At 32.9% G+C, this 27280-nt stretch overlaps 2 protein-coding genes across 5 annotated transcripts in view; one reads left to right on the top strand and one right to left on the bottom strand.

Annotated features, from left to right (window-relative positions):
• The window catches only part of LOC114332531 (choline-phosphate cytidylyltransferase A), a 178166-nt gene extending 152991 nt beyond the window's left edge, over positions 1-25175 (bottom strand). Inside the window, exons 1-2 of one of the 4 annotated variants that reach the window (XM_028282343.2) lie at positions 25066-25175; positions 24776-24888 (exon numbers count right to left, since the gene is read on the bottom strand). In XM_028282343.2, coding sequence (XP_028138144.2) covers positions 24776-24888; positions 25066-25072 — 120 coding nt within the window. In that variant the 5' untranslated portion in view covers positions 25073-25175. Of the gene's footprint in view, positions 1-24775; positions 24889-24952 lie in introns of all 4 variants that reach the window. The other 3 variants (XM_028282345.2, XM_028282344.2, XM_050642904.1) reach the window with 3 other exon arrangements.
• A 314-nt stretch (positions 25176-25489) lies between these two features.
• Positions 25490-26264, top strand: LOC114332532 (39S ribosomal protein L51, mitochondrial). Its single transcript, XM_028282348.2, has one exon. It carries the CDS (start codon positions 25722-25724, stop codon positions 26226-26228), a length of 507 nt encoding a protein of 168 aa, XP_028138149.1. The 5' UTR covers positions 25490-25721; the 3' UTR covers positions 26229-26264.
• Positions 26265-27280: the final 1016 nt, after the last annotated feature.

Below are 27280 nucleotides of genomic sequence, written 5' to 3'. Positions count from 1 at the left end.
TATTCCAGTAACAAAATTTTTTTGCTTAGATGGCATTATACGGGGGTGATTGGAAGCGTTGTATTTTCTCCTAAATATAAAAAATTCTGTGGAAAAATTGGAGGATTTTGTTTCATATTCCTTTTGTATTACCCTGGAGGTATCACTAAGATTTTGTTTTTTGAATTATACGAATATCTCTTTTCTTGTAAGAGCTGTAAAATAAAACACTGCTTTGAAGGTTTATTTAATTAAAAATATCATTATAATCATCATTGGCTCTACAACCCATGGTGGGTCTTGGCCTGTTCCAGAATCAGCTTCCATTTCTTCCTATCTTTCGCCTTGGTTTTCCAATTTCGCACTCCTAACACTCGCAAGTCGTCTTCCAACTGGTCCTTAAATCGTGCTCTGGGCCTGCCTCTTCTCCTCACTTAGAGCCTATTTTACTTCAAATCAGGCCCGAGGCACTACACAATTTTCGGGGCCCTAAATATAATTTAATAATAACAATAACTTTTTTTAAAATGTATTCATTATTTAATTGAAATATAGTTGCACAAGAAAATAAAAATTTTATTAACAATAAATAAAATTTATATTTAAACAATTAAACATTGTTTAAGGGGATAGGCGCAAACTTTCGGCTTCAATGCTATTTAAATGCATTCGTTTTTTTCGAAGCCTGAGAAAACTAATACAGTCGGAAAAATGAAAGAATACCCATGAACGAACATATAAAACACGCTGTATTTTCCTGTCACCGTGTCACAAAGAAAATTGTCCAGTGCAAGTACATGTAACAATAATTATTACATCTACTTGCGCTGGCCAATTTTTTGTGTGACACGGTGACAGGAAAATACAGCATGTTTTATATGTTCGTTCATGGGTATTCTTTCATTTTTCCTACTGTAAGTAATTTTGAAAAATGTAAACGCAGAATGAAATATTACGTTACTACCGAGGGCCGAAAGTTCCTGAAATCTTCGATAATGTTTATTTTAATAAGTTACAGGTATAGGGGTGAAAAAAAGATAAAATTGAGTGTAATTTTTTAATTTTAAATAAATATCTTATTCCAAAGAAATTAGAACTTAGAACAAAAATTGGAACAGTGGAGGCAAGCTATGGAGGAAAAAGGTTTAAAGCTTAGTAGGACAAAAACAGAGTATTTGGAATGTTCATTTAAAGATAGAGTTACTACAAATAAAATGGTATCTTTGGATGGTGAACTGATTGTAAAAAGCAATAGTTTTAAGCACCTTAGATCGGTATTACAGAGTAATGGAGAAATAGATGGAGATGCATGCAGTAGAATTAGGGCTGGATGGATGAAGTGACAAGAAACGAGTGGTGTGTTGTGTGACAGAAAAATTCCAATGAAGCTGAAGGGAAAATTCTATAAAACAGCCGTAAGACCAGCTATGATGTACTGAACTGAATGTTGGGCAGTGAAAAAAGAAAGAGGAACAACGAATGCATGTGGCGGAAATGAGAATGTTTAGATGGATGAGTGGAGTGACAAGGAAGGATAAAATCAGAAATGAGTATATTAGGGGAAGTCTAGGTGTGGCACCAATTGATGCCAAAATGAGAGAGCATAGATTATGATGGTTTGGCCATGTTCAACGTTGAGACGTTAATCACCCAATACGAAGAATAGCTGAAGTGCAGATTCCTGGAAGGAGTAGGAGAGGAAGACCAAAGACCTGGGGGGAGACGATAAGGCAGGACATGTTGGTAAAGGGGATTAACGTTGATATGACCCAAGATAGAAGTGTGTAGAGAAATGCAATTAGGGAAGCCGACCCCGCCTAGGGATAAGGCAAAGAGAATGATGATGATCTTATTCCAAAGAAACTTTTTATTTATTCTAAGGGACATTCGGCCCTCGGTAATAATGTAATTTTTCATTCTGCGTCTAAATTTTTTTAAAATATTTATTAGTTTTTTGAGGGTTCAAAAAAATGAATGCATTTAAAGAGCATAGAAGCCGAAAGCTTGCGCCTATCCACTTAATTATAACTCTTATGATTATCATTATTTATCATTGCCTGTTCGTAAAATGAAAGAATTTTGAAAATTTGTTTTGTTATTGTAATAAACATGTTTTATTTGGTGATCTTTCCGGGCCCCATTCAAATACGGGCCCGAGGCAGGTGCCTCACGTGCCTAGTGGTAAAATAGGCCCTGTCCTCACTCCATCCAGTCTCTGGCTATAAATGTGTTTCGACGGATCCGCCTCATTCATTCTCTCTAAGTGGCTTAGCTACCGCAACCTGTTTATTTTGATAGATCTACCAATACTAGGTTCACTATAAAGGTGGTAAAGTTCAAAATTATAGCGTCTACGCCATAATCCGTTTTCCTCCACGCCTTTATAGATATGTCTGAGGATTTTACATTCAGAACAGCCTAACCGGACTTCATCACTTTTTGTTATCGTCCACGTTTCTGACGCGTAAGGGAGGACGGACTTGATTAGAGTTCTGTATATCAATATTCTTGTTCTTTTTAAGACTATGTTAAAAGTTTCTTTAATCGATAGTACGCTCTTTTTGCTAGATATATACGTCTGTTAATTTCTGCAATTACTGTATTACTTTGGTTGATTTGTGAGCCTAGATATACGAACTCTCTTACTCCTTCAAAAGTATATAGGGTGGAAGGCACTTATGGAATAAAATTATTTCTGTCCTTGTTTTAAAAAATTATAAAAAATGCTGAAACCCGTCGATTTTTAAATAAAAATGTGCACTTTTTAAACATAAACTTAAATGTACAGGGTGATCCTTGCAAGTCTAACAGCGTCCATAAGCTTTATTTTTAATGGAACACCCTGTATATTTTTAAAAGCTGCTTAACAACCTGATTTCAACAAACTATATCATGTAGGGTGTATTATGAACAATACAGGGTGAAATTTTGAAATTAAAGAGTATGGAAACCACTTATGGAATAAAATTGTCTGTCTTTATTTTAAAAAATTATAAAAAATACTCTGGCATGTCAACTTTTAAATTCTAATGGGCGCTTTACAAATATAAATTAAAATATACAGAGTGATTCACGCAAGTACAGCATAGTCCATGATCTTTAGTTTTAATGGATCACCCTATATATTTTCATATTTTTAGAATCTGCTAAACAACCTCATATCAAAAAAGTGTATACAGTCGGAAAAATGAAAGAATACCCATGAACGAACATATAAAACACGCTGTATTTTCCTGTCACCGTGTCACACAAAAAATTGGCCAGCGCAAGTACATGTAATAATTACATGTACTTGCGCTGGGCAATTTTCTTTGTGACACGGTGACAGGAAAATACAGCGTGTTTTTATGTTCGTTCATGGGTATTCTTTCATTTTTACTACTGTACCTATTATGTAGGTCCTATTATCAATAATACAAGGTGAAATTTTAAAATTATGTGTAATTTTCGTCAATATATTAAATATCTACATAAAATTTTAAAATTAATAATTTATCATGCTTTAAATAATGATATATATTTTAAATTAGCTAAATAAAGGCATCAATTTTCTAAACTAAGTATTAAATCTATTGGGTTTAATAGTATTAATGTGTTGACAAAATTTATAAATAATTTCAAAATTTCACCTTGTATTATTCATAATGTACCTACATAATAATACACTTTTTTGATATGAGGTTGTTTAGCAGATTCTAAAAATATAAAAATGTACAGGGTGATCCATTAACCCTTAAGCTCCTAGCGTTACATATATGTAACGCAGAAACCGCTGAAATCTTAAGTGCTAAATTCGGGAAGTGATTCTAATTTTAACTAGATGATGATGCAAGACTTTCAAGGGACACTTGTTTACTAGTTTTCAGCAGTTGGTTCGAGGATTTTTTTTTTTTTTTTTTTATTAGAAAAAGAAGTCGCATCCACCAAAAGGTTATTAGCGACGGAACCAAATATAAATAACAAAAGTAAACAACTACAGGTTGTACAGAATGTTTATGGATTTTAGATAATTAACTATATTGTCGCAGGAATAGTTTTGACCTAGAGCCTGTGGTAGAGCGTTTGGGATCTTGTAGCGCTGTCTTTCTTGGTCATATTTACTACAAACTATTAAAAAGTGTTCGACTGTTAATCGGACATTACACTGATCGCATATAGGTGGATTACTCTTTGTGAAAAGGTAAGAGTGCGTTAACCTGGTATGTCCTAGACGTAAACGCGCAACCGCAATTTGTTCTCGTCTATTGCGCGACGATGGAAACCACTGAGACACATTATTTTTTATTTTATTTAACTTAGAATTAGATTGAGACCACTCATTTCGCCACAAACACAACACTTTATTTTTAAAATAAGCTTTTAAGTCACTGGAAACACACTTGTCTATCGGCTCCGAAAAATCACTTAAAATTGCCTCTCGTGCAGTCCTGTCAGCTTCTTCATTTCCTGTTATTCCGACGTGTGAGGGAACCCATACAAATTGAACGCTTCTTCCATGTTCATGAGCTTGGGAAAGCTGGTATTTTAGCAACTTTTCAAAAGGATGTTTCGGAAAACTGTGTTTTAATGAGTTTAGAGAGCTAAGGGAATCTGTTATGATCAGGGCTTTGGTGAGTGTAAGCTCGTTAAGAAGTTTCACAGCACGGTATATGGCGTAGAGTTCAGCTGAAAATGTGCTACATGCTGGGGGTAAACGAAAAAGAAGATTGTTTTCTGAAGAAACGATTGATGCGCCCACACCGTCTTCGGACTTAGACGCATCTGTGTAGATTTTATGGTAGTCGGGGTACTTATTTATGAGGTCCTCGAACTTGGAACGAATCAGAGAATGGTGTGTATTAGATTTATCGAAATACTCCAGAGATGCATCACAGGTTGGTAAATCGATCAGCCAAGGCTCGGGGTATTTAATATCCGAGGAGAAAACCTCCGGAAAATTAATGTTTAGGTTTTGAAGTATGGATTTAATTCTTTCGTAATATGGTTTTTTAGTATAGCGAATATCTTGGAATATGTTTACATATTTGTTTGTAAAAGTGTTTTGATATATTGGCTTTGAAATATTGCAAGCAACTGAGGCTGCATGTGATAGAGCGAGGTACATGCGGCGGTGATGTAGCGATGGTTCTCCTAAAAGAGCATAAATGCTGGATACAGGCGTAGTTGGGAAAGCCCCTAGGATTAATCTAAGACTTTTATTATGAATAATATCTAATGATTTCAGTAGAGATTGATTAGCAGTGGAATAGGCAATTGCTCCATAATCTAGCTTAGAACGTATTAAAGATTTATACAGGAGGAGTAGAGTGGATTGGTCTGAGCCCCAGTTTTTATTACAGAGAGATCTTAATACATTTAATCTTTTATTACAGGAAAGGATGAGTTGTGAGATGTGATTTTTCCATGTTAACTTTGAATCGAAGATTAAACCCAAGAATTTGTGGTGATCTCTAAACTTCAGCTGTTTCTCATACATTCTTAGGTTAGGAGGTTGTGGCAAGGGGCTTGAAGAGAATACAACTCCTATTGATTTTTCTATTGAAAATTGAAAACCTGTAAAGTTGGACCAATTTTCGAGAGTATCTAAAAAGTTTTGAAGAATTGACGACATTGAGGAAATATTTTTACCTTTAATAGATACCACTAGGTCATCAGCGTATAAACGAGCCTGTAAGGGGGCTTGAATGTTTTTGATGATGTCATTTATTGCTACCAGAAATAGTGTTGGACTGAGTATGGATCCTTGGGGTGTACCATTTTCCAAACTATAAATATTTGAAAAGATATTATTTATTTTTACTTGAAAAGATCTGTTATTTAAAAAGTTTTGGATGAAAGCAAGGCAGTGACCTTGAATATTCCATTTATGAAGTTGTCTCAAAATGTTGTACTTCCAAGCTTTATTAAATGCACGTTCTAAATCAAAAAATATAGCAACACATTTTTGGTTTGTAGCAAGAGCTTCATGTATTTCACTTTCCAAGTCTAAAATGTTGTCTGTGGTTGACCGATCTTTTCTAAAGCCATTTTGTTCGGAGATTAAGAAATTAGAATTTTCTAAAACCCATGAGAGCCTGGAGTTAACAATATTTTCTAGTAATTTGCAGATTGTTGATGTCAGAGATATGGGTCGATATGATTCTGGGTCATATTTAGGTTTATTAGTTTTTAGGAGAGGAATGACTATTGCATTTGACCAAATCGCTGGCCATTGGTGGTGAAGCCAAATTCTGTTGAATATGTTTAAGAGATACGTTATGGCTGAAGCAGGGAGATGTTTCAGAAATGCTGAAGGAATATCATCAGGCCCAGGACTAGAGTCCTTCAAGTTAAGAATAGATGAGTTTATCTCTTGAAGAGAGATGGGATGGTTTAATGAATTATTTTGTGCTTCAAACGGATAAATGGGATTTTGTTCGGCGAATTCTTTGGCTTTGAGAAAATTGGCGGTATACTGTTGATTCGATGAGTGGCCTTGATAGATTCTTCCAAAAATGTTTGCAATATCGCTGCTCGATGTTATGAAATTATTATTTTCTTTTAGCCCCGTGAAGTTATATGAAGTGTGTAAACCAGATATTTTCCTAACTTTGTTCCAGACATCAGAGAGGGGGGTATTGCTATTAATTTCCGATGTGTATTTGTTCCATGAAGATCGTTTAGCAGTTTTGACAGTTAGCTGTGCCCTTGCTTTTAGCATTTTGAATTTTAATTTATTTTCGGGTGTTTTATGTTTTTTGTATCGGTTTAGGGCTGATTTACTTTCACGGATTGCTGTAGCACAACTGTCATTCCACCATGGTACAGGACATCGGCCTTTAACAGATTTAGATTTACCAATAAATTTGTGGGCGGCGCTTAAGATAAGTTGATTAAACTGCTCTACATTCGAGTTCACATCGTCTGTTATATCCAAACTGGAAATATTATTATCGATATATTCGGAGAATTTTTGCCAATTTGCATTTTTTATTCTCCACTTAGATATGAATATGGGACCTGATGAGGGATAATTATGGTTTCTAATTAGGATTGGAAAGTGGTCACTACCATATGTATAGGTTTGAGCATCCCAACTGAAACAATGAGCTAAATTTGGGTCGCAAAGAGTTAAATCGATGCATGAGGAATACCCTGTTGAAATATTGAACCTTGTAGGGCTACCATCATTAAGAAAATTTATATTAAGTTGATCTAAGATATCGGCAATACTGGAACCTCTGGCAGATGTGTGATCTGAACCCCAAATTATGTTGTGAGCATTAAAGTCGCCTAGAATTATACGAGGACGTGGCAGTTGCTCTAATAACCTGCAAAGGCTATCAGAACTTACTTGTATGTCGCAAGAAAGGTAAACATTGCAAATAGATACTAAACTGGTAGATGTGATTCTGATAGCAACGGCCTCCAAATCACTGACTATTGGAATTTGTACCGCCTCGATGGATTTGTTTACTAGTATCGCTACACCACCGCTTGCACGACTTGCATCTGTACGGTCTTTGCGGAAACAAGTGAAATGTTTTGAATTGTACAACTGATTGGCCTTTAAGTTTGTCTCCTGTAGACAAATAATATCTGGAGAATATTCAGATAAAAGAAGCTGTAGCATAGGGAGACGATGGAAAAATCCATCAATGTTCCATTGAAGTATCGAGTTGAATGTTGTTAACAGATTCGGAGTTAGATGATACTGAGCAATTATCTACAGAAGAGTCACTGTCTAAGTCAGAAATCTCTTTCCCTAAATGTTTATGAAGTTTCTTTTGAAGTTTTGTAAACTTAGTTTTTGTAGATCTATCATTTGCATATTGATAGCTGCTTTGTAAAAGATAGAGTAAACCAGGCATATCAGTTGTAAATTCTTTAACGACGCTAATAGTGTCGGGGGAGCCTTGGACATTATCAATCAGTAAGGACAATTGGTGGTAATTTAAAACGAATGGTGGGGTATGATTATCAATAAAATGTTCAAGAGTTTCCCGTGTAGATGGGACTTTAGATGAGCGCGGTTTTTTTGGTTTAGAAGATTTGGGTTTTGCAAACAGATTTTGTGATGAAATTGCTGAGTCTGAAGGAGGAGTATCGATCTCACCAATACTGCGTTTTATGGAAGAACTTGCATTTTCGCAAGTGCTATTAGAGTTTTCACTTGGATGTTGTGGCTTTATTACCTTTGGAAGTACTGGAGCAGACTCATTGGTAATGACAGAAGTCGAGCTTAAAGTTTTGATTGTAAGATTGGTTGAAATGGTTGTTTCGGAAAATTTTGGTGATGTATCAGTTTTATTGGAGTTTTCTGCAGTTGTATCTAATGGAAGAGGTGCTGATAGATTGGAGGATATTGCTTTAGGAGTTTGTGAAAACGGTATTGCCGCTGAATGTGGATGACTGAAAGTGTTGCTATGAGTAGGAGTATTAGTAATTTCTTGGTCATGGAGATTTGTAGGTGTAGGTGATATGCTCGGATTTGATAATGCATAACTTGATGACTGCTGAGTGTTTGGTAACTTGTGTAATATACTTGTTGGGCCTGTTTGATTTGGTACTTCATTGTTTGAATCAATATGAGTTGATTCCGTTACTGAACTGTTATTGCATTGGGATGATATGTGTCCTGTATTTTTGCAAATAAAGCAGGTGAGTGTACCTTGTGACAAAAATATGCGGTAAGGTGTTTGGTCGAAATTTATTAGAATAGAATCTGGAATTGGTGATGTTATAGGGCTTACATAAACTTGCCTCCGAAAGCTCAATATGTGACTATATTCGGGAAGAGTTGAGCTAATTTTCAGAAATGTTATTGGGGAAATAAGCTTTAAACCAACATTCTGTAATTCTTCAACTAATACTTGATGAGGAATTGACGGGCAGACACCAGACAAGACTAGTCTTTCTGCTGGAGAGACAAGTCTCCGTGCTGTTACAATTTCGCCGAGTACTTCTATAGAGCCATGTTGTTGCATGAAATTATCTACTACGGTTTTGTTTGCCAAATACATGCAGATTCTATTATGAGATAATCTAGATGAAAAAATAATATTTTTTGGGTTGATTATTGTGCCCAACGGAATTAAATAATCCTGCAGTTTAGCATTATCGATACAACTAAATACAATTGCTTGGGTCTTACTCGGAAAAGAGTTTGAAGCGGCTGATGCATAACTGTTTGTGATATTCGAACGTTGATTTACTGGACTGGTTAGATCGGAAGGTGTGTTTACATTGTGTGAAGTCATTTTAGCTGCGGTGGAGAAAGCTTCAATCCGGCTCTGGTAAGTGACAAACCAACCGCATGCTAGCTAACCTCACAAAATGATTGAACGTTGGTGTATATTTATTATTTGACGTTTTCTTTTCACAATAATAAAGTAATAATTACGTATAGATAACTTACGTAGTAGTATCTAGTAGACAAACACTTTAATTTTAAAAAACTATTTAATAATACCACTTGTTTTTAGTAAAAACTAGGAGTACAATATCAGTACAACTTCACCATACCTTGCCAGGGCCGGTCTCTATCTCGGTTCGAGGATTTGATCTAACCTGTTTATTTTGTTGAGTGTTTTCTGTGACGGTGTTTATTATTTATGGTAAAAATGGATCTCAAGTTTGAGAAGTATATTTTTACTATTCTTTTGATATTATATTTTGTTTAAAGTGTTTCAATTGAGAATAAATTAATGACTTTTCTTATTGATAATATAAATTTTTAGAAATTTTATCCTGGTTTTGTAAAAATGCCTTTAATTTTTGGTGTTACATATATGTAACGCTAGGAACATGTAGGAGCAAAAATCGGAACTTTTGGAATTGTAACGTATTGTTTGTTCCAGAAAAGGGTTTTCTCTTCAAGAAGCGTTGGAGATGATTGATGCCGTTGAAACTTTAGACGTTGATGCTATATATAGGTACTGAAACCCCAGAATTGAATGTGCTTACAGACGAGGAGTTTGGTGATGAGGAATATAATGATTTTAACCTGTCCGAGAGAATTCTAAGAGCACCTGTTGAACTTGTTCTACGAAATAGTGAAAGAAATTTCGAAATATATGATAATATTGACGAGGCTCAGCCTTCCAGATCATCAGCAAAAGCTAAAAACTAGTGAAAGGAAAGTTGAAGTTGATCTTATGGACCAGAATGTAGCTAGATACCAAGTAAGAATTTGCTCTAAAAAATGATGGTGGTGTCTATTTACATTGATGTTGGACATAACTATGAACATAATCGTCTATTTAAATTTAAATTGATGCTGGACATAACTGGACATAATAGATCCTATGATTCTATGCCACAACTAGAAATTCGAAGGTATCTAGTAACATCGCATCTTACAAAATATAGTACTAAACCAAAAGATGCAGGCAGGCCATCTTCCTCCAAAGTAGTCGTAGATACAAGATATGATAAGATTGATCATCTCCTGACCTATATTCCTAATAAGAAAAGGAGACGTTTTGCAGATGAATGCTGTAGTTCATATGTGCGTACCATGGGTTGCAAGTGCAATGAGGGAGTGTGCATCAAGTGCAACACAGATTTTCATCTACAATAACTTGATTATCATTTTTCATTTATTTAGTTTTGTATTTGTTTGTTATTTTGAAATTTATAATCGGAAATATTTTAAATATGTTTGCTCCTATCTTCCTAGCGTTACATATATGTAACGGCAATTTTCTAAAGAATCAAAAATAATTAAGAAAAAATGTATGTATTTTGTTTTAAAACCTTCTCCTGAATAAATACATCAAAATAAAAAAAAAATAAAATTTTCTAAATAAATTAAATCAGGATCTTAAAGGTTAAAACTAAAGATCATGGACTATGCTGTACTTGCGTGAATCACCCTGTATATTTAAATTTATGTTTGTAAAGCGCCCATTTGAATTTAAAGGTTGACGTGTCCCAGTATTTTTTATAATTTTTTAAAATAAGGACACAATTTTATTCCATCAGTGGTTTCCATACTTGTTATAGTCTGTTCGCTAAACTCAGACGCAACTTTCTAGATATTTTAGTCGGTAATTTTCCCAATTTTAGTAAAATTGGCAAAAAATAATTACTAAATAGTTAATAATCACTAAATAGTTAGTAATTTTGCCAATTTTTGCAAAATTGGCAAAAAACAAAAAAATTATCGACTAAAATATCTAGCCAGTTGCGTCTGAGTTTAGCGAACCGACATAATTTCAAAATTGCACCGTGTATTATTCATAATACACACTACATGATATAGTTCGTTGAAATCAAGTTGTTAAGCAGCTTTTAAAAATATAAGAATATACAGGGTGTTCCATAAAGCATTTGGACACTGCTAGCTAGACTTGCAAGGATCACCCTGTATATTTAAATTTATGTTTAAAAAGTGCACATTTTTATTTAAAAATTGACGGGTCTCAACCTTTTTTATAATTTTTTGATACAAGGACAAATAATTTTATTCCATAAGTGCCTTCCACACTGTATGCTCCTACCGTTAGATCTTCAGATTCTGCTACTTAATTATTATTTGAGACCTTCATATAGTTAGTTTTATTAATATTAACTTGTAGCCCCATTCTTTTTGCTGCTGCTTCCAATGCCGTGAACGATTGAACCAGGTCCGCCTTTCTTCTTGCTATTCCATCGATGTCATCTGCATACGCTAGTATTTGTACACTCCTGTTAATAGGGAGTTTTTGTGCACACAAATATGTAAACGTAACGCATCTTTTTGACATATACGCTTGCGCATTAATGGTTGAACTCCCGTATCGCGATACGTATTACCTAAGGTTACGGGCTGGTACGTTAGGTTCATACGCATCCCTATCGAGCCGAAAGTCACCGAATACACACGAGGATCTTGCCCGATTACCTACCAAATGAAAATTTCATCAGCGTACTACCCGTTTATAAACATTTTAAGGTTATATTGGTTATTGGTTTAGTCTATTTGAGTAAAATTATTCTGTGTTTGTAATTGGAAATTGGAACTTCATAATAGATTTAAAATTTTATTGTTTTTAAGTTGTCTATTAATAAAGCAAAACAAACAAATCTTGTATTAATTTAAGAAATACAGTGATCACCACAATTAATAACCAGATAAACAAATGACCTAGTTTCAGTAAAATTTTCACTAGTAATACCACTAGAGGTCAAATTATTTCCGGAAATTTTTTTGAGATCATGAATATTTTGAAAATTTCCCGAGTCGCAGACGAGGGAAATTTTCTAAAAATATTCATGATCAAAAAAAATTTCCGGATATTAATTTGACTTCGCGTGGTATTCGGTAAGAAAATTCCACACCAAATTTGCATTTGAAAATCCAAAGCTGCATGAACAGATTAATAGCGCGCCATAGCTTTGTCAGCAATTATTTAGGCTTTCAAATTCGTAATTTCTACTCATTGTAGTTGCATGGGAATACCATTTCAAGATAGAAAATAGTATATTCTTCAATTTTACATAAGTTTTGAGTAACTACAAGTGATAGAAAATTATTTTTTGGCGTTTTATTTTAAATTATGTAAACAAATAAAAACCAGTCTGTCAAAAATGTTCTGTTATTGTAAACGTCAAAAAATTTCCACTATAATTCGCTGTTGGGTACCCCACGAGCAAAAAATTTCCGATAAAATACCTCCGTTGCCATGGTGATCTGTCAAAATAACGTATTTTGATTGGTTCAAAAGTACAGGTGTGGAATTTTCAAATAAATATTACCACACTATTTACATTATACCTACTGGAATTCTGATGTAGGTATACAATAATTTACAAATAAAAAGTAGGTATAAACAAAAATAAAAAAATTTTAACCTAAGGAAAAATAATATTTTTATATTTGAATAGAAGCAATTAAAACCATACAATTTCATCATTCATTTATCTTTTTTTACATTTGTATATTAATTGTATATTGTGTGAACATTGTTTTATTTTTTTAAATGTTTATTTATCTTGAAATATATAGTAAGGAAATGCACAATCACTTTGATTTAGCTGCCTATAACTGCCTATGCATTGCTAGCAGTTGTTTGAATACAAAAGTGGGAAATGACGCATATTACATGATTCTGGCGATTGTTGAGTATGTATGGGCAGTTCTACATAAGTAATAAGTTCTGAATATTGTACTTCATAAAGAAAATGTATTGGTAATCAGCAGTTTCAAAAGTCCCTTATAATATAAAATTTTAAACAAAAATGCGGCTAAAATAAAATTTTCGAATTTCTTTCGTCCATATTTTATCCGCCATTTTGTTTTAAAAAAAGTAAAGTTAGATTCGTAATCAGCGACCTTAACCTAGCAAATTTGACAAAACATTTTCCTTTTTGATTGATATTTTCAATTTCTTTCCGCCATGTTGGATCCGCCATTTTGTTTTTCAGAAAAAAAAAATGATGCCAGATTCGTAATCAGCGATGCCAAAAACCCTTAAGAACGAAAGTAATTCTTTATGTATAAACAATATACGCTTATAAGGTTCATGACCACGTTTTCGGCATTTGGAACCACTGTGTGTCGGAGTCCTGTTTGTGTCTGGAAAGTTCTTGATATTCCATTCTGCACTCTAACATTACACTCGACTGTTGCGAGGGTTGCTTTCACCAATCTCACTAAGTGTACTGGGATATTAAATTCTATCATGGCTTTGTATAGTGCGTTTCTGTCTCACTGTCATAGGCACATCTAAAATCCACAAACAAATGGTGAGTACCAATTCCATTCTCACATGTTTTTTCCAAAGCTTGTCTTAGAAGGAATATTTGATGGATAGTAGACTTTTCTATGTGGAACCCACACTGGTAAGTATTTGCCTATTATGCTTTTACAATTAAAAACATCAAACGCACTAAGATTAACAAAACAAAATTAACAGCAAAACAATTCAATAGCCGGTATATCCACCTCTTGCGGCAACGACTGCTCGCAATCTGTTTGGCATCGAATAAAGATATTTATCCTTGCCTGGGGAATAGCCCGATACTCCTCTACCAGGGCCATAACTGCACCAAATTTTCTGGACGCCTAGGATGACGGCGAATAGCTATTTTTAATTCATCCCATAAATGCTCAATAGGATTGAGATCTGGGCTGCATGCGGGCCGTTCTAATTTTATCGATCCAACCTCTATTTAAGATATTTATATTTATGAGTCAATTCGTGTTTTTATTTTACAAAAAATGGTACATAGTCCAGAAAGCCACTGCGCATCCGCTAGGAAAAATATTCTGATTCGGATTTTTTGCACAATCTTACTCAAAAAGGACTCCTTTTAACAAATTTGCATGTTGTCAGGACCAAAAGGTGGTCAAAAAATTTTTAAACGTTTTTTTTTTGTTTTTTTCCTAAAATTATTTTTTTTGCATGGAAAAAAGTTTTTTTAGTTTTTTTGGATCATTCCAAACAGAAAAGGTCTTTAGTGACTTTTCTCTAAAAATGATAGTTTTTGACATATAAGCGATTAAAAATTGAAAAATTGCGAAATCGGCCATTTTTAACCCTCAAAAACTATGTGAAAAACTGAAAATTTGAATGTTGCTAAGGTAGGTAGATATTCTTTAAACATCGATTGATGAAATCCCGAAGAGTTTTTTGCAATACAATATTCAAAACTCCTTTGTTTTTTAATTGCTAATCAAGCGTGCGCGACACTATTTTCCACCGACAGTATGGTGCAAATGAAAGGAATAAATTCGTTATTTCGTAAACCGGCAGGTCGATTTAAGGAGAAATCCCGAAACAGGTCGATTTTTATTTTTAAGGTATGATATTGTGGCATATATGGTATACTAGTGACGTAATCCGTCTGGGCGTGATGACGTAATCGATGATTTTTTTAAATGAGAATAGGGGTCGTGTACTAGCTCATTTGAAAGGTTCTTAAATTTTCTATTCAGTAATATAAACATTTACATAATTATTTATACAGGGTGTCCTTCTACTTCTTTTTTTGTCAAATAATTTAATTTAATAAACTTTTTTTGGACACCCTGTATAAATAATTATGTAAATGTTTATATCACTGAATAGAGAATTGAAGAACCTTTCAAATGAGCTAGCACACGACCCCTATTCTCATTTAAAAAAATCATCGATTACGTCATCACGTCCAGATGGATGACGTCACTAGTATACCATATATGCCACAATATCATAACTTAAAAATAAAAATCGACCTGTTTCGGGATTTTTTCTTAAAGTCACCGGTTTACGAAATAACGAATTTATTCCTTTCATTTGCACTATACTGTCGGTGGAAAATAGTGTCGCGCACGCTTGATTAGTAATTAAAAAACAAAGGAGTTTTAAATATTGTATTGCAAAAAACTCTTCGGGATTTCATCAATCGATGTTTAAAAAGAATATCTACCTACCTTGGCAACATTCAAATTTTCAGTTTTTCACATAGTTTTTGAGGGTTAAAAATGGCCGATTTCGCAATTTTTCAATTTTTAATCGCTTATATGTCAAAAACTATCATTTTTAGAGAAAAGTCACTAAAGACCTTTTCTGTTTGGAATGATAATTTTAGGAAAAAAACAAAAAAAAAACGTTTAAAAAATTTTTGACTACCTTTTGGTCCTGACAACATGCAAATTTGTTAAAAGGAGTCCTTTTTGAGTAAGATTGTGCAAAAAATCCGAATCAGAATATTTTTAGCTCTTACAAGAAAAGATATATATTCATAATAACAAACGATATCAATACATGTACCTACAAACTGGTGCGAGAATTGGAGAATTTTGAAAATATGAGTACAAATAATAAAATTATAAATTGTCAAACTTTTCAAAATCAAAAATTTTGGGTGGCGGAATTTTGTATCGGTGAGTGTATAAACAGATAATTTTATTTTTTATTGCATTAATCAGGAAATAAAATTGAAATTCTCGTTCGTTATGATTACTGTAACTGGCGTACTCGGTATAGAATAGGGTGACGTTGAACATGCCATGTTACAACACGTAGCGTGATGTTTGACCTTGACTTTGCCAACACTTGAAACACAAGGAATCATTTTATTAACATCCCACTTCCGATGTTTCCGCGGGTATTTTATTTTATTATGAAAAATAATTTCACCGACAATAAATGCTAAAATACTTAATAAATAGATTGAATTATAATAATTGTTATGGACGACCATAAAATTATTGACGAGAATTCTTTAACACATTTTTTTACAAATAATAAAACGAGGAATATAACTTTTTATTAACTAAATATAAGATGAAATAGATTTACGAGGGTGTATAAATATTTTAATTTAGTTACTGTAAAATTTCTCTACAGTACAGTCACTTAGGGCCGGTTGTTCGAACGCTAATCAACAATGATCACTATCAAATATTTAATTACTGTCACAACTGTCAATGTCAACTTAAGTTGGGTTGCTGAAAACATAATTAATTATAATTATGAAATTAGTTAATCAATTAAAATAACAATTATTAACATATTTGATTAACTAATTTCATAATTGTAATCAATAATTATGTTTTCAGCAACCCAATCAAAGTTGATATTGACAGTTGTGACAGTAATTAAATATTTGATAATGATCATTTTTGATTAGCGTTCGAACAACCGGCCCTTAAGGTTTTCACCTCCGATTTCGTTAAATTTCCATCGATTTCGATGAAAATTGGTGAGTGGTTAGTCAAGAAACAAAAGTGGCAAGGTACTAACTTGCGCTTTTACCCTTGGGGTGGATGCCAGCCCTTCTTGGGGGTGAAAATTATTTTATTAAACATAACCCCATAAATCGATAGAGATATGAATTGTTATACACTGCACGTCAGAAAAAAACGGGCACCCCACAAAATGGGTCATTTTTTATGTCTTGAATTTCCTAAACCTGTGGTCCGATTAAAGTGATTTTTTTAATATGTTATAGCCTTATTCTTTAACAATATCGCTGTAATAATATTGTTCCTAGATAGGTAAATTGTCATTGTATACCGGGTGTACTAATCAAACTGTGTTTTTTCCCAAAGTTCACCACACCTTGTGAAATATTCTAGCATCTATAAAATACTGAAGTTAAAATCCAACTATAGCCTCAGGTTTTCTAAACATTCTGTTTTTTCGCTTCATTCGCGTATGTTAGATAATAAAAAAGTTAAGTACTTTAACAACCAGCCATGTTTTTCATCAATACATGGTGTTTCTAAACAAGTGCGACAAACTTTAAGCGGTAATTCTGGATGAAAAAATAATGACCGTTTGCTTTAAAAACATGTCTGCAAATGCTTCTTTTCCGAGATACGAGATGTTGAATCTTTTCTTACAAACTGACGATTTATTTATTGTTCTAAAACCGGTTGAGATATGCAAATGAAATTTGGTAGGTTTTAAGAGGTAGTTATTGCGCATTTTTTGGCATACAATTAAGAATTTTATATTTACCATTGGCGTGCATACGGGTCATATTAACCGGTCATATTACCCGTATGCACGCCAATGGTGAACATAAATTTTTTAATTGTATGTCAAAAACATGCGCAATAACTATCTCTTAAAACCAACCAAATTTTATTTGCATATCTCAACCGGTTTTAGAGCAATAAATAAATCGTCAGTTTGTAAGAAAAAATTCAACATCCACTATCTCGGAAACGAAGCATTTGCGTACATATGTTTATAAAGCAAACAGTCATTATTTTTTCATGCAGAATTACCCCTTAAAATTTGTCGCATTTATTTAGAAACAACCTGTATTGATGAAGAACATGGCTAGTTGTTAAAGTACCTAACTTTTTTATTATCTAACATAAGCGAATGAATAAAAAACAGAATGTTAAGAAAACCTGAGGCTACAGTTGGGTTTTAATTGGGTATTTTATAAATTCTAGAATATTCCACAGGATGTGGTGAATTTTGAGAAAAAAAAACAGTTTGATTGGTACCTCCGGTATACAATGACAATTTACCTGTCTAGCAACAATGTTATTACAGAGATATTGTTAAAGAATAAGGCTATAATATATTAAAAAGATCACTTAAATCGGACAGCAGGTTTACAAAATTCGAGACACCAAAAATGACCCATTTTGTCGGGTGCCCGTTTTCTCTGACGCGTAGTGGTAGGGGAGCCGAAGCGGGGATTTTTGCAGTTACTCGAGCGCGTCAGATTATAATATGGGGAGAAACCTGGTACCCTGCAGATGTACCTCTACCATAATATATTGACTCTTAACACAGAGGCGTTCGTTAAAGGGGGCCCGAAAAAAAAACATCTATCCTTAAAAATACTCGAAATTGTCAGATTAAGATAAGGTAAGTTAGGTACATGCAAAATAGTGTAAATTTCAAAAATCTGACGAATTGAATGAAGGAAATGGGAGGGTCAAAAAGTTTCACAAAAAACAAACGAATATTTCGCGAAATGAACGTCATATCGAAAAACTAAAAAATACGTTTTCAATATTTTTCAAAAATCTATCGAATCATACCAAATATGACCACCCACGGAGAGGGGTGGGGGGTAAATTTAAAATTTTAAATAAAAATCCCGCGATATTTCGCAAACTAAAGATCAGATCGAAAAACTGCAAAATACACTTATTAAATATTTTTGAAAAATCTATCGAATGGTACCAAACACGACCCCCCACGGGGGTGGAGTGGGGGGTTACTTTAAAATCTTAAATAGGAGCCCCAAATTTTTATTGCAGATTTGGATTCTTTACGTAAAAATAAGTAACTATTATTCGAAACATTTTTTCGAATTATGGATAGATGGCGATATAATCGAAAAAAACGATTGTTGGAAATGGAAAATTAAATTAAAAAATGGGAAGTCCCCACTAAAATGGAAAATTTTACTTAACTTTTTTTGGTTTTAGGACCTAATAATCACAACCCAATAGGTCCCTAAAGCGCTCGAGTGACTGCAAATTTAGCATACTTTCCTCCCCTACTATAATAATAGTGTCTAGTATAAAAAACATGTTGACATTAACTCAACTTTTAAATAACATTAATTTTGTGCGGATGCAATGCATCAATCAATCACATTCATGGATACTATGCAAACAAAAAAATCTTTAGTGAGACAACTATGTATATCTTATTTGTAAATATAAAATTGTTATTTATTTGCCTGCCTTAAGAAAAATATGAACTGGTTTACCATAATCCAAACCATGCAAAATATGTTTTTAAAAATAATGTAAATAAGACAAAAGTCAGGATTAAGTAATTTTGAATAAAGTTGATAGGGTAACAAATATTTACATTTTAGTAATCTGTACACATACATACTTATACAGTGCTAGTCAAAAGTCCCCCCCTCCCTCGTATCTTTTGAACAGTTATACTTATATTGAAATTTCGAGGGAGGAATAAACGGATGTAGGCTTCTCAAACGGGTGACTTAATAGTGATAGATGACGTTACAGAGCAACTTTGACCAATAATTAAGGCCATGAGAGCCAGAGTGGCCGAACTGATAAGAACATTACTTTACATAATCAAAGAAAATGATTATAAGCTATCAATGGCTGTCTGATTGTTTTAGTAATTGTATGTTGACCAAGAATCATTATTGGTCAACATGTATGTATACACCGTTCTTAGGCGTCAACGCCCTTCGGTAGGGATCTATGGAGGAGTATCACCAAGCCGCAAGCCCTTATCCCTTGCCGTACCGCTCCTCCATAGGCCGATCCGAGGCCAGTTTATCCAGACCAAGCCGTAGACTCTATTGAGTTTTATACTACGGCGTTGGCCTTTTATAAATTTTATGACCTAGCTGAGGCTCGAACCAGCGACCGCAAATCGCAAATCCACTAAACTTGTCGATCGACTGCGCCCCAGCTAACTGGACCATTGGTCAACATACAATTACTAAAACAATCAGGCATTGATAGCTTATGATCATTTTCTTTGTTTATATAAAATAATGATCTTATCAGTTAGGCCACTCTGGCTCTCTAGTGAAGTTGATTATAGTTACTTTCGAGTATTCGTTACAAATCATTACTTTTGTATAAAGTAATCATTTACAGTATTCGTTACTTTGATTACTATGATTACTTTTGTATTTGAGCACCGGTAATCATATAGAGAATCGTATTTCTCAGTAGGTAGGTATTTTGTATAGGTATTCCGATATAACAACGACCTTCACCGATCTGTTTAAGGGATAAAAATGATTTGATTACTATGATTACTTTTGTATTTGAGTACCGGTAATCATATCGAGAATCGTATTTCTCAGTAGGTAGGTATTTTGTATAGGTATAGATATAGATCTGGATAAAAATATAGGGTTCTCGCATTCGATTTTTGTTAATGACATACATTACATATTTTACCTCCATTATACCTCCCTCTGTTTCATCTTCTATCTTCTCCTCACCCTCACAGTGTGAGGCTCTGAGGCTGACACCCTTAAATGCTTCATACTGATAACGATATTCGATAACACTCGTAAAATACCGGTCCCGTTCGTTACTCGCTGGGATACGACTGGTAGAAAGTAATCAAGTGTACTGGTTGTAGATACAATGGTCGTTACTCGCTCTGATACGATTGGTACGAAGTAATCAGAGTAATCAAAGTAGACACAATAGTCGTTACTCGCTCTGATACGATTGGTACGAAGTAATCAGAGTAATCAAAGTAACGATTTGCCTCTCTGTATAGTAATCGTTACTTTCGGTATTCGTAAGTAACGAGTACTTTGTAACGAATATATACTATTTCAACATCTCTATGGCTCTCATGGACTCAATTTTAAATGGAATGTTATGACAAGTGATATCTCATTTGAAAGGCATTGAAAATACCTATTCAATCATACTAATTTTGCTTAAGTTTTAGTTGATTTTGATGAATAAGTTAAATAAATATAAAATTGTAGTTTTGTATTTAATTAATGAAACCTCCAACTTACGCCTACGATTACTTGTCAAAAAAGTTGATGTTTTTACATTCTCTAGTTGTTTTTAAGTCAACCTTAACATTTTTGACAAGTAACCACAGGTAGAGTTCCTCTCAACCACTGATGAAAATCAACTGAGAATTTTTGAGCACAAAATACTAAGGAAGATATTTGGACCAACCCATTGCAGTGATGGTTTGTGGAGAACTAAAATGAACTACTAGCTGGGTCACTTAGAAAGAATGCCAGATAATCGAGCTGTAAAGTAATCCAGAGATGGAAGCCATAAAGAAATAGAACAAGAGGAAGGCCCCGTAAAAGATGGATAGACGATGTAGAGGGGGATCTTAAAACCATGAACATCGGGCAGTGGAGAAGGAAAGTATTGACAGGGCAGAATAGAAGAACATTGTTAAGCAGGCCAAGACTCGCAAAGAGTTGTAGCGCCAATAGAAGAAGAAGAAGAGAGGTATATTTTAGAGAAATGTTATATGTTATTTATTTACTTATTGAAAATTTTTGTTTGACTGTGATGTAATATGGGCCACTAAGTGGAAAAATAAATATTTCAGATGTGAATAGTATCTAAGGTTTTTTTGTAAAGAATTAAAATTGAATCCATCTGTTGTAATATATTATGGAACAACAGAATTGTGAGGTGATATGGATAAAAAAGAAACAGACATAAACAAATATAAACACTGAAAAACAGGTCACACACAAACCAGACACTACACAAACTTAAGTTTAAAAATTTCAAATTGACCCTACATCTGGTTATTTTCTGTGTAATAGGGAGAAAAAGTTTTCAACAATACATTTGGGAACACTCTTATTATAAATATAAACTTTTTCCCTATTACACAAAAAGCTCACAAATACCCCCTGATGTTGAATTAATTTTTAAACTTTTAAGTTTGTGTAGTATTTTGTTAAGCGTGTGATCCATTTTTCTATATTTATATTTGTTTGTGTCTGTTTCTATTTCACATGTCGACCCATGAAACGAAGACGATAGTAACTCAAAAAACGTGACATTTGACTTACCATGATGGTATTATTATTCTTTTTAAGCTTTATTTGGTAGAAAAGTATGGTAAATCAGGTATGAATTTTAAGGCAACCAGTAAAACATTTGCATATGTATAGTAAGTTTACTGACCTACACTCCTGCAAGCGAAAACTATAGTAAGTTGAGTTACTTTACTCTTTGTTGCAAGAAACTGTGGAAGGTATTGCGAGTTTGAGTCAAACTGTTTAACTTACTATAGTTTTCACCGCACAATTGTAGGTTATGTAGTCTCAAAGAAGTACAATAAAAAATTATCATTCTAAAGAATTACCTCTATTGTAGGTATACAAGCTAACTTCCAATAGATGCCAAAAAATTGAATGGTTTACTTGACTTATGTAAACCCAGAGCAAACCTTTACAGCCGAGAATGGGACGAAAATTCAAAAGGGCCACAATATTAAAAGTATTATAAATATGGAGGAAGGAAGTGACAATAATGAAGAATATAAACAAGACTAATTTTAGTTATTCCGATTAACTATAGAAATGTTTTTTATTATAATTTTTTATGTTGTACTGTTTTGCTTCAATAAATTTATTACTAAGTCTAGAGTAAGTATTTTTTTCGTTAATATATTCGACGAAAACTATAGTAGGTATTAAGTCTACAAAATTTAGCAAAAAATTTGTTTTTTGTTATATTTTATCTGTGAAATCCCTTAACCTTTCGTTACTCGCGCCAACTTTTTGTGATCGGATACTCGCACACGGTGCAGGAGACAGGGTCCAAAAATATGGGTCAGCAGTGTTTTAAAATTATTTTTTTTTGCAAAATTGTGTACGATTAAATTATTTAATGAATATATGATCATATAATTTTGTAGATATGCGTTTGTGTTCACATTATATTACTTTAATCAAAAATTTAATAATTTTCATTGTTATCCATTTATACGTATATACAAAAACTTTGGAAGTGAAAAAAAAAATTGAATATGGTTAAATTTGTTTACTAAGAACTTTAGATCTTAATTCAATACACAAAAAAATTAAAAATAAAGAGTACTTGTAGTAACACAAAAAGTTATAAAAATTAATTAACGTTTTTAAAACATGAAATACACAATGGTGTCACATTCATTGGAACAATGGTGTTCCAAACACAGATATTTTGAGCATATTTGGCAGTAAAACTTTGTTTTTCTATTTTTCTTCCAATCACAAACAGCACAGCGATCTGAAGTTCCTGGTGTTACGACTGGTACTTGTTCTGTTGGTAAACCACATATCTCCCTAAACCTCATTCTGATGGTTCTGGGTAAGTTATATATTTATATTTATATATATAAATATAAATAAACTAATCTATAAACATTGAAAATAAGGAAAATATCTTAAATTACCTTACTAATTAAAAATATCGATGTGTGATCCAAACACAAAAATTGGTGCACAAATACTCGCACACGGTGTACGGGACCGTGTTGCGTAACAACAAAAGGACAGTACTATTTTTTACACTGCGAACTGACTTTACCCACAGTTGATTGACCACTGAAGAGATATACGAAGTAGCCATTCAAAATCCCCACTACAAGCAGAGTTACAGGAATTTATTTACAGGCCCGGTCTCCCACACCGTGTGCGAGTAACGGAGGGTTAAAACCCTTTAATATAATATATCAGAAATTTAAATGTGTAAGCCGTATTTCTTAAAAAAATGATAACATCATTTACCGTTACTAATTTGAGAGTAAGACAGTATTGTTTTTTCCTTAATTGCTTCAACGAAAACTATAGTAAGTCTAAAAAATTTAGCAAAAAAAATGTGTTTTTTTTTATGTTTGATATATGGAATCACCTAATACCCTTTATATATATCAGAAATTTCAGTGTGTAATACATATTCTTCCAAAAATACTGGCATTTTTTAGAGCAAAATCTTTGCGAAAAATTTTCAAACACGATTATCTTGGTTCAACCAAAATTGAGTTATAATAGTCTTTGTTGCATGGGTCGATGTGTAACCCATTCATCATTTTCTATAGTGTTTTCAATTAGCATGTATTGTGTGGAGTAATGTTTTTTGAAATCAGAGCATTAATAATATAATATTATGATACAACTTTTTCAGTTTACAAACCTCCTGGTTACAAAATCTAAGGAAATGGTTTGGTCTGAGGTTTAACTAACTATTTAGAGCCGTTGTAAGTAAAATAAAAATTGCCATGTTAATATTCAACCTTCGATAGAAAAAGAATTAATTCTGATAGGTAACATTTCTGTTACAACATTTTACATTCAAATTGCCTATTTAAATCCCTAAAGGGAAGAGTATTTATGGGATTTATGCCTGGTTGCACCAATAAATGCTCCAGCTTAGCCAAACTCAGCTTATAGATAAGCCTTGTCTATTAGCACATCTTAACTAATAAGTTTAAGATACAATCCATGTGGCAATCCATTGTGGTGAAGTGAAAATTGATTTAAGACTCAATGGTGTAACATGTATGTTTTGGAAGCAGAGCTTAAAGTATGTCTCAAGCCTAAGATCTAGCAACCAGGCATTAATTTCCTGAAACTATCCACTACCCACTGCTAGGTTGGTACCACTATTCATAGGCACAGCATATTTTAAATGTAAGTGTCAATATATCATAAAATCGAATTTTCCAAATAATAACAAATTAATGTAGGTAAGTATAGTTTATCATATCAGTTACAAAATGGGTATTTTTAAATGAAAGTGTGATTCATAATTGAAGTACACAATATGTAGTAATGACTCAATATGGTTTTGGTTCCAACAATAAATATCAATTTCCTCTACATACAAGCCAAATAAAATATAAACTTTTTCTGAATTATGAAATAAATAATGACTTACCAAGTGTGGTAATTGTAAGGGCAAACGCGGGGAATTCATTTCTTCTGAATGACTTCTTGTTCGTTTTCTGGACATCTCGAAATCTATTGGATCAGATGACTTTAAGGGAACGTCTAAAACGCAAAAGCAATGATAAATTAAACCAAATTCTATTAAAATCTCAATGTTATTACACACCTTTTAATCTGAAGTACTCACCAGTTCACAATTTAATAGTATTATAAAATATTAATACCTTATCTATTTACGGTGTTAAGTAATCAATAATAAATAATTTTATATTTACCTACCTAACATCAAATATGTTGTAAAAAATATTTAAACTATCCAATTTTTGACACGTAGTTATCTAGTTGATGTCAAAAATCAAAAGGCACCTTTTCACGTGCGTTATTATTAATTAGGTTGTACAGTTACTTATTGATCAATTCGATATCACCTTATATCAAAAAAAAAAAAAAAAAAATAAACAAAAATGGTTAAGAAATATATTTTCATATATTATATGTTTAACATTTTATTACATAATACGTATTAAATGTTTGAACGAACATTTTGATTGAATTTGTTTGCCGACAGAATACGAATATTATTCATTTCATTATCAAATATTATCTTGCGACGATCCTATTTTTATAAAATTCTTTTAATTTTCGACATCAACCATGCATGGCTAAATTTAATATTATTAAATTAAAAATTATACATAATAATAATTTTTCAAGTGTGAAGTTTATACAAAATGTAAAAGTAGGTCAAAAGTGAGTCCGTCAAAAACAAGAAGAAGAAAGTCTATTTTGAGGTTATTCAGAGACATTATTGATTTCGTTAATAATTTAGCATTTTTATAGAAATTATAGGTGAAAAATATATCTAATGTGAGTATTTTACATCTATTTATCAAAGTGATTAGTTCAAATTAAACTAAAAATACGACAAAGAAACTATGTCACTTATATCCAGAAGTATTAGTGGATTTTGGAATTCTGTAAATAATATTCAGGCATACTCTGCTCAAGTAACATGCCTAAGGTTTAGATACCATGCTGACAAAGTTGCTAAGGGTCGTGTTATTAGACGATATGGTTATGATGACCAAATGCTTCAAAAAGGTTTGCTACCGAGAGAAACAGATGGAGAACGGGTATTGACAATGCCAATTTACAAACCTAAAGACTCATGGTCAGAAAAAAGAGCATTGTTTGGCCAGAATGATTATGTAGATATTTTAGGAAACGAAAAGCTGCATCCTACCAAAATTTTGTATAACATGCCAAGATGGTTAAGAGGTGTGGGGGGTCACGAATATAAAGTTATGCTACGAAAGAGAAACTCTTTGGTTGGCACATCATATCCTCTTGCTAGACCAACAAAATGGTATCAATTAGATAAACGAATTCGATATTTATACAAATATTTAAATAAGAAAACAAAAACTGGCCATTATAATTAGTTAATTTTAATTGTAAATAAATTAATACTGTATTTATTTTGCGTTTTATTTATTTATTTTGACGGGAAACCCCCATTACAGTAAATATTACAAGTAGATACAAACTTAAAAATAATAACAGTAAAAACAAATAATATCCAATTTAATAATTTATCAAAACAAAAGATAATAATAAATCTACTATCTGACTTCACAAATGAAGAGTCGGCAGGAAAAACGATGAAACTCCATTTTTGGGCGAAAATTAGTTTTTCAATAGAAATATAGGTTTTTGTGAGCCTGATTCATTGATATACTTTGCATTGGGAAAACGCTTAGACTCGCGAGATATCCACTGAAAAATAAACTCGCTGTAGGGTAATAACGATGAGGTTCCTAGCGTAGACACAAAGAATGATGAAGTTCCAATTGTTATATCAAAATTAATAGATGTGTTCATTTTGAATCCTGCTTGCTCCAATTTAATTTTTATATTTTTTGAACATTTTCTAACTAGTAGGCGTAAGTTTAAAGTATAAAAAATTCTCTGGAGCAATTTATGAAATGTGTGACATTCATTGTTTTTCCCGCCGAGTCTTCAAATCATTTCTTTCAGTTTGCTATATGATATGTTAAAGATGTCAATGCTTTGATTTGTATTGAGGTAGTGCAATAGTCTGTCCATTGGCACATTTTTACCATAATTTGTATTGTGAAAGTTAGTGTAGAATGTATTTGTATTTCTAAGTTGCCTGGAAGGTACACACAGATTAACAGCATGTAAAAGTTCAGGACAGCGAAATTGGCCTCGAATTAATTTGAATATTAAGCATGCATTATACATTAATCTTTAAGATTCTAAAGTAGACAACTTCAACTGACTTAAAATTTCCTGGTAATCATGTGCCTGCCTAGGTATATTAAATCTATATGAGGCGTCTAAAAGCCAAGGGGTATAAGTGCAATTTTGGTCAAGTTGGAGATAAGTACAGCAGGTAATAGATAGTCAACACCCATGTTAATGTTGTGGACAAAGGATACAAGTGAATATAAAACCAGTAGTGAAATCTGTG

This window comes from Diabrotica virgifera, chromosome 2 (genome assembly GCF_917563875.1).
Source record: "Diabrotica virgifera virgifera chromosome 2, PGI_DIABVI_V3a".
NCBI classification, from domain to species: domain Eukaryota; kingdom Metazoa; phylum Arthropoda; class Insecta; order Coleoptera; family Chrysomelidae; genus Diabrotica; species Diabrotica virgifera.
Note: the sequence above shows the minus strand (reverse complement) of the source record. Positions and strands in the feature narration are given on the sequence as shown.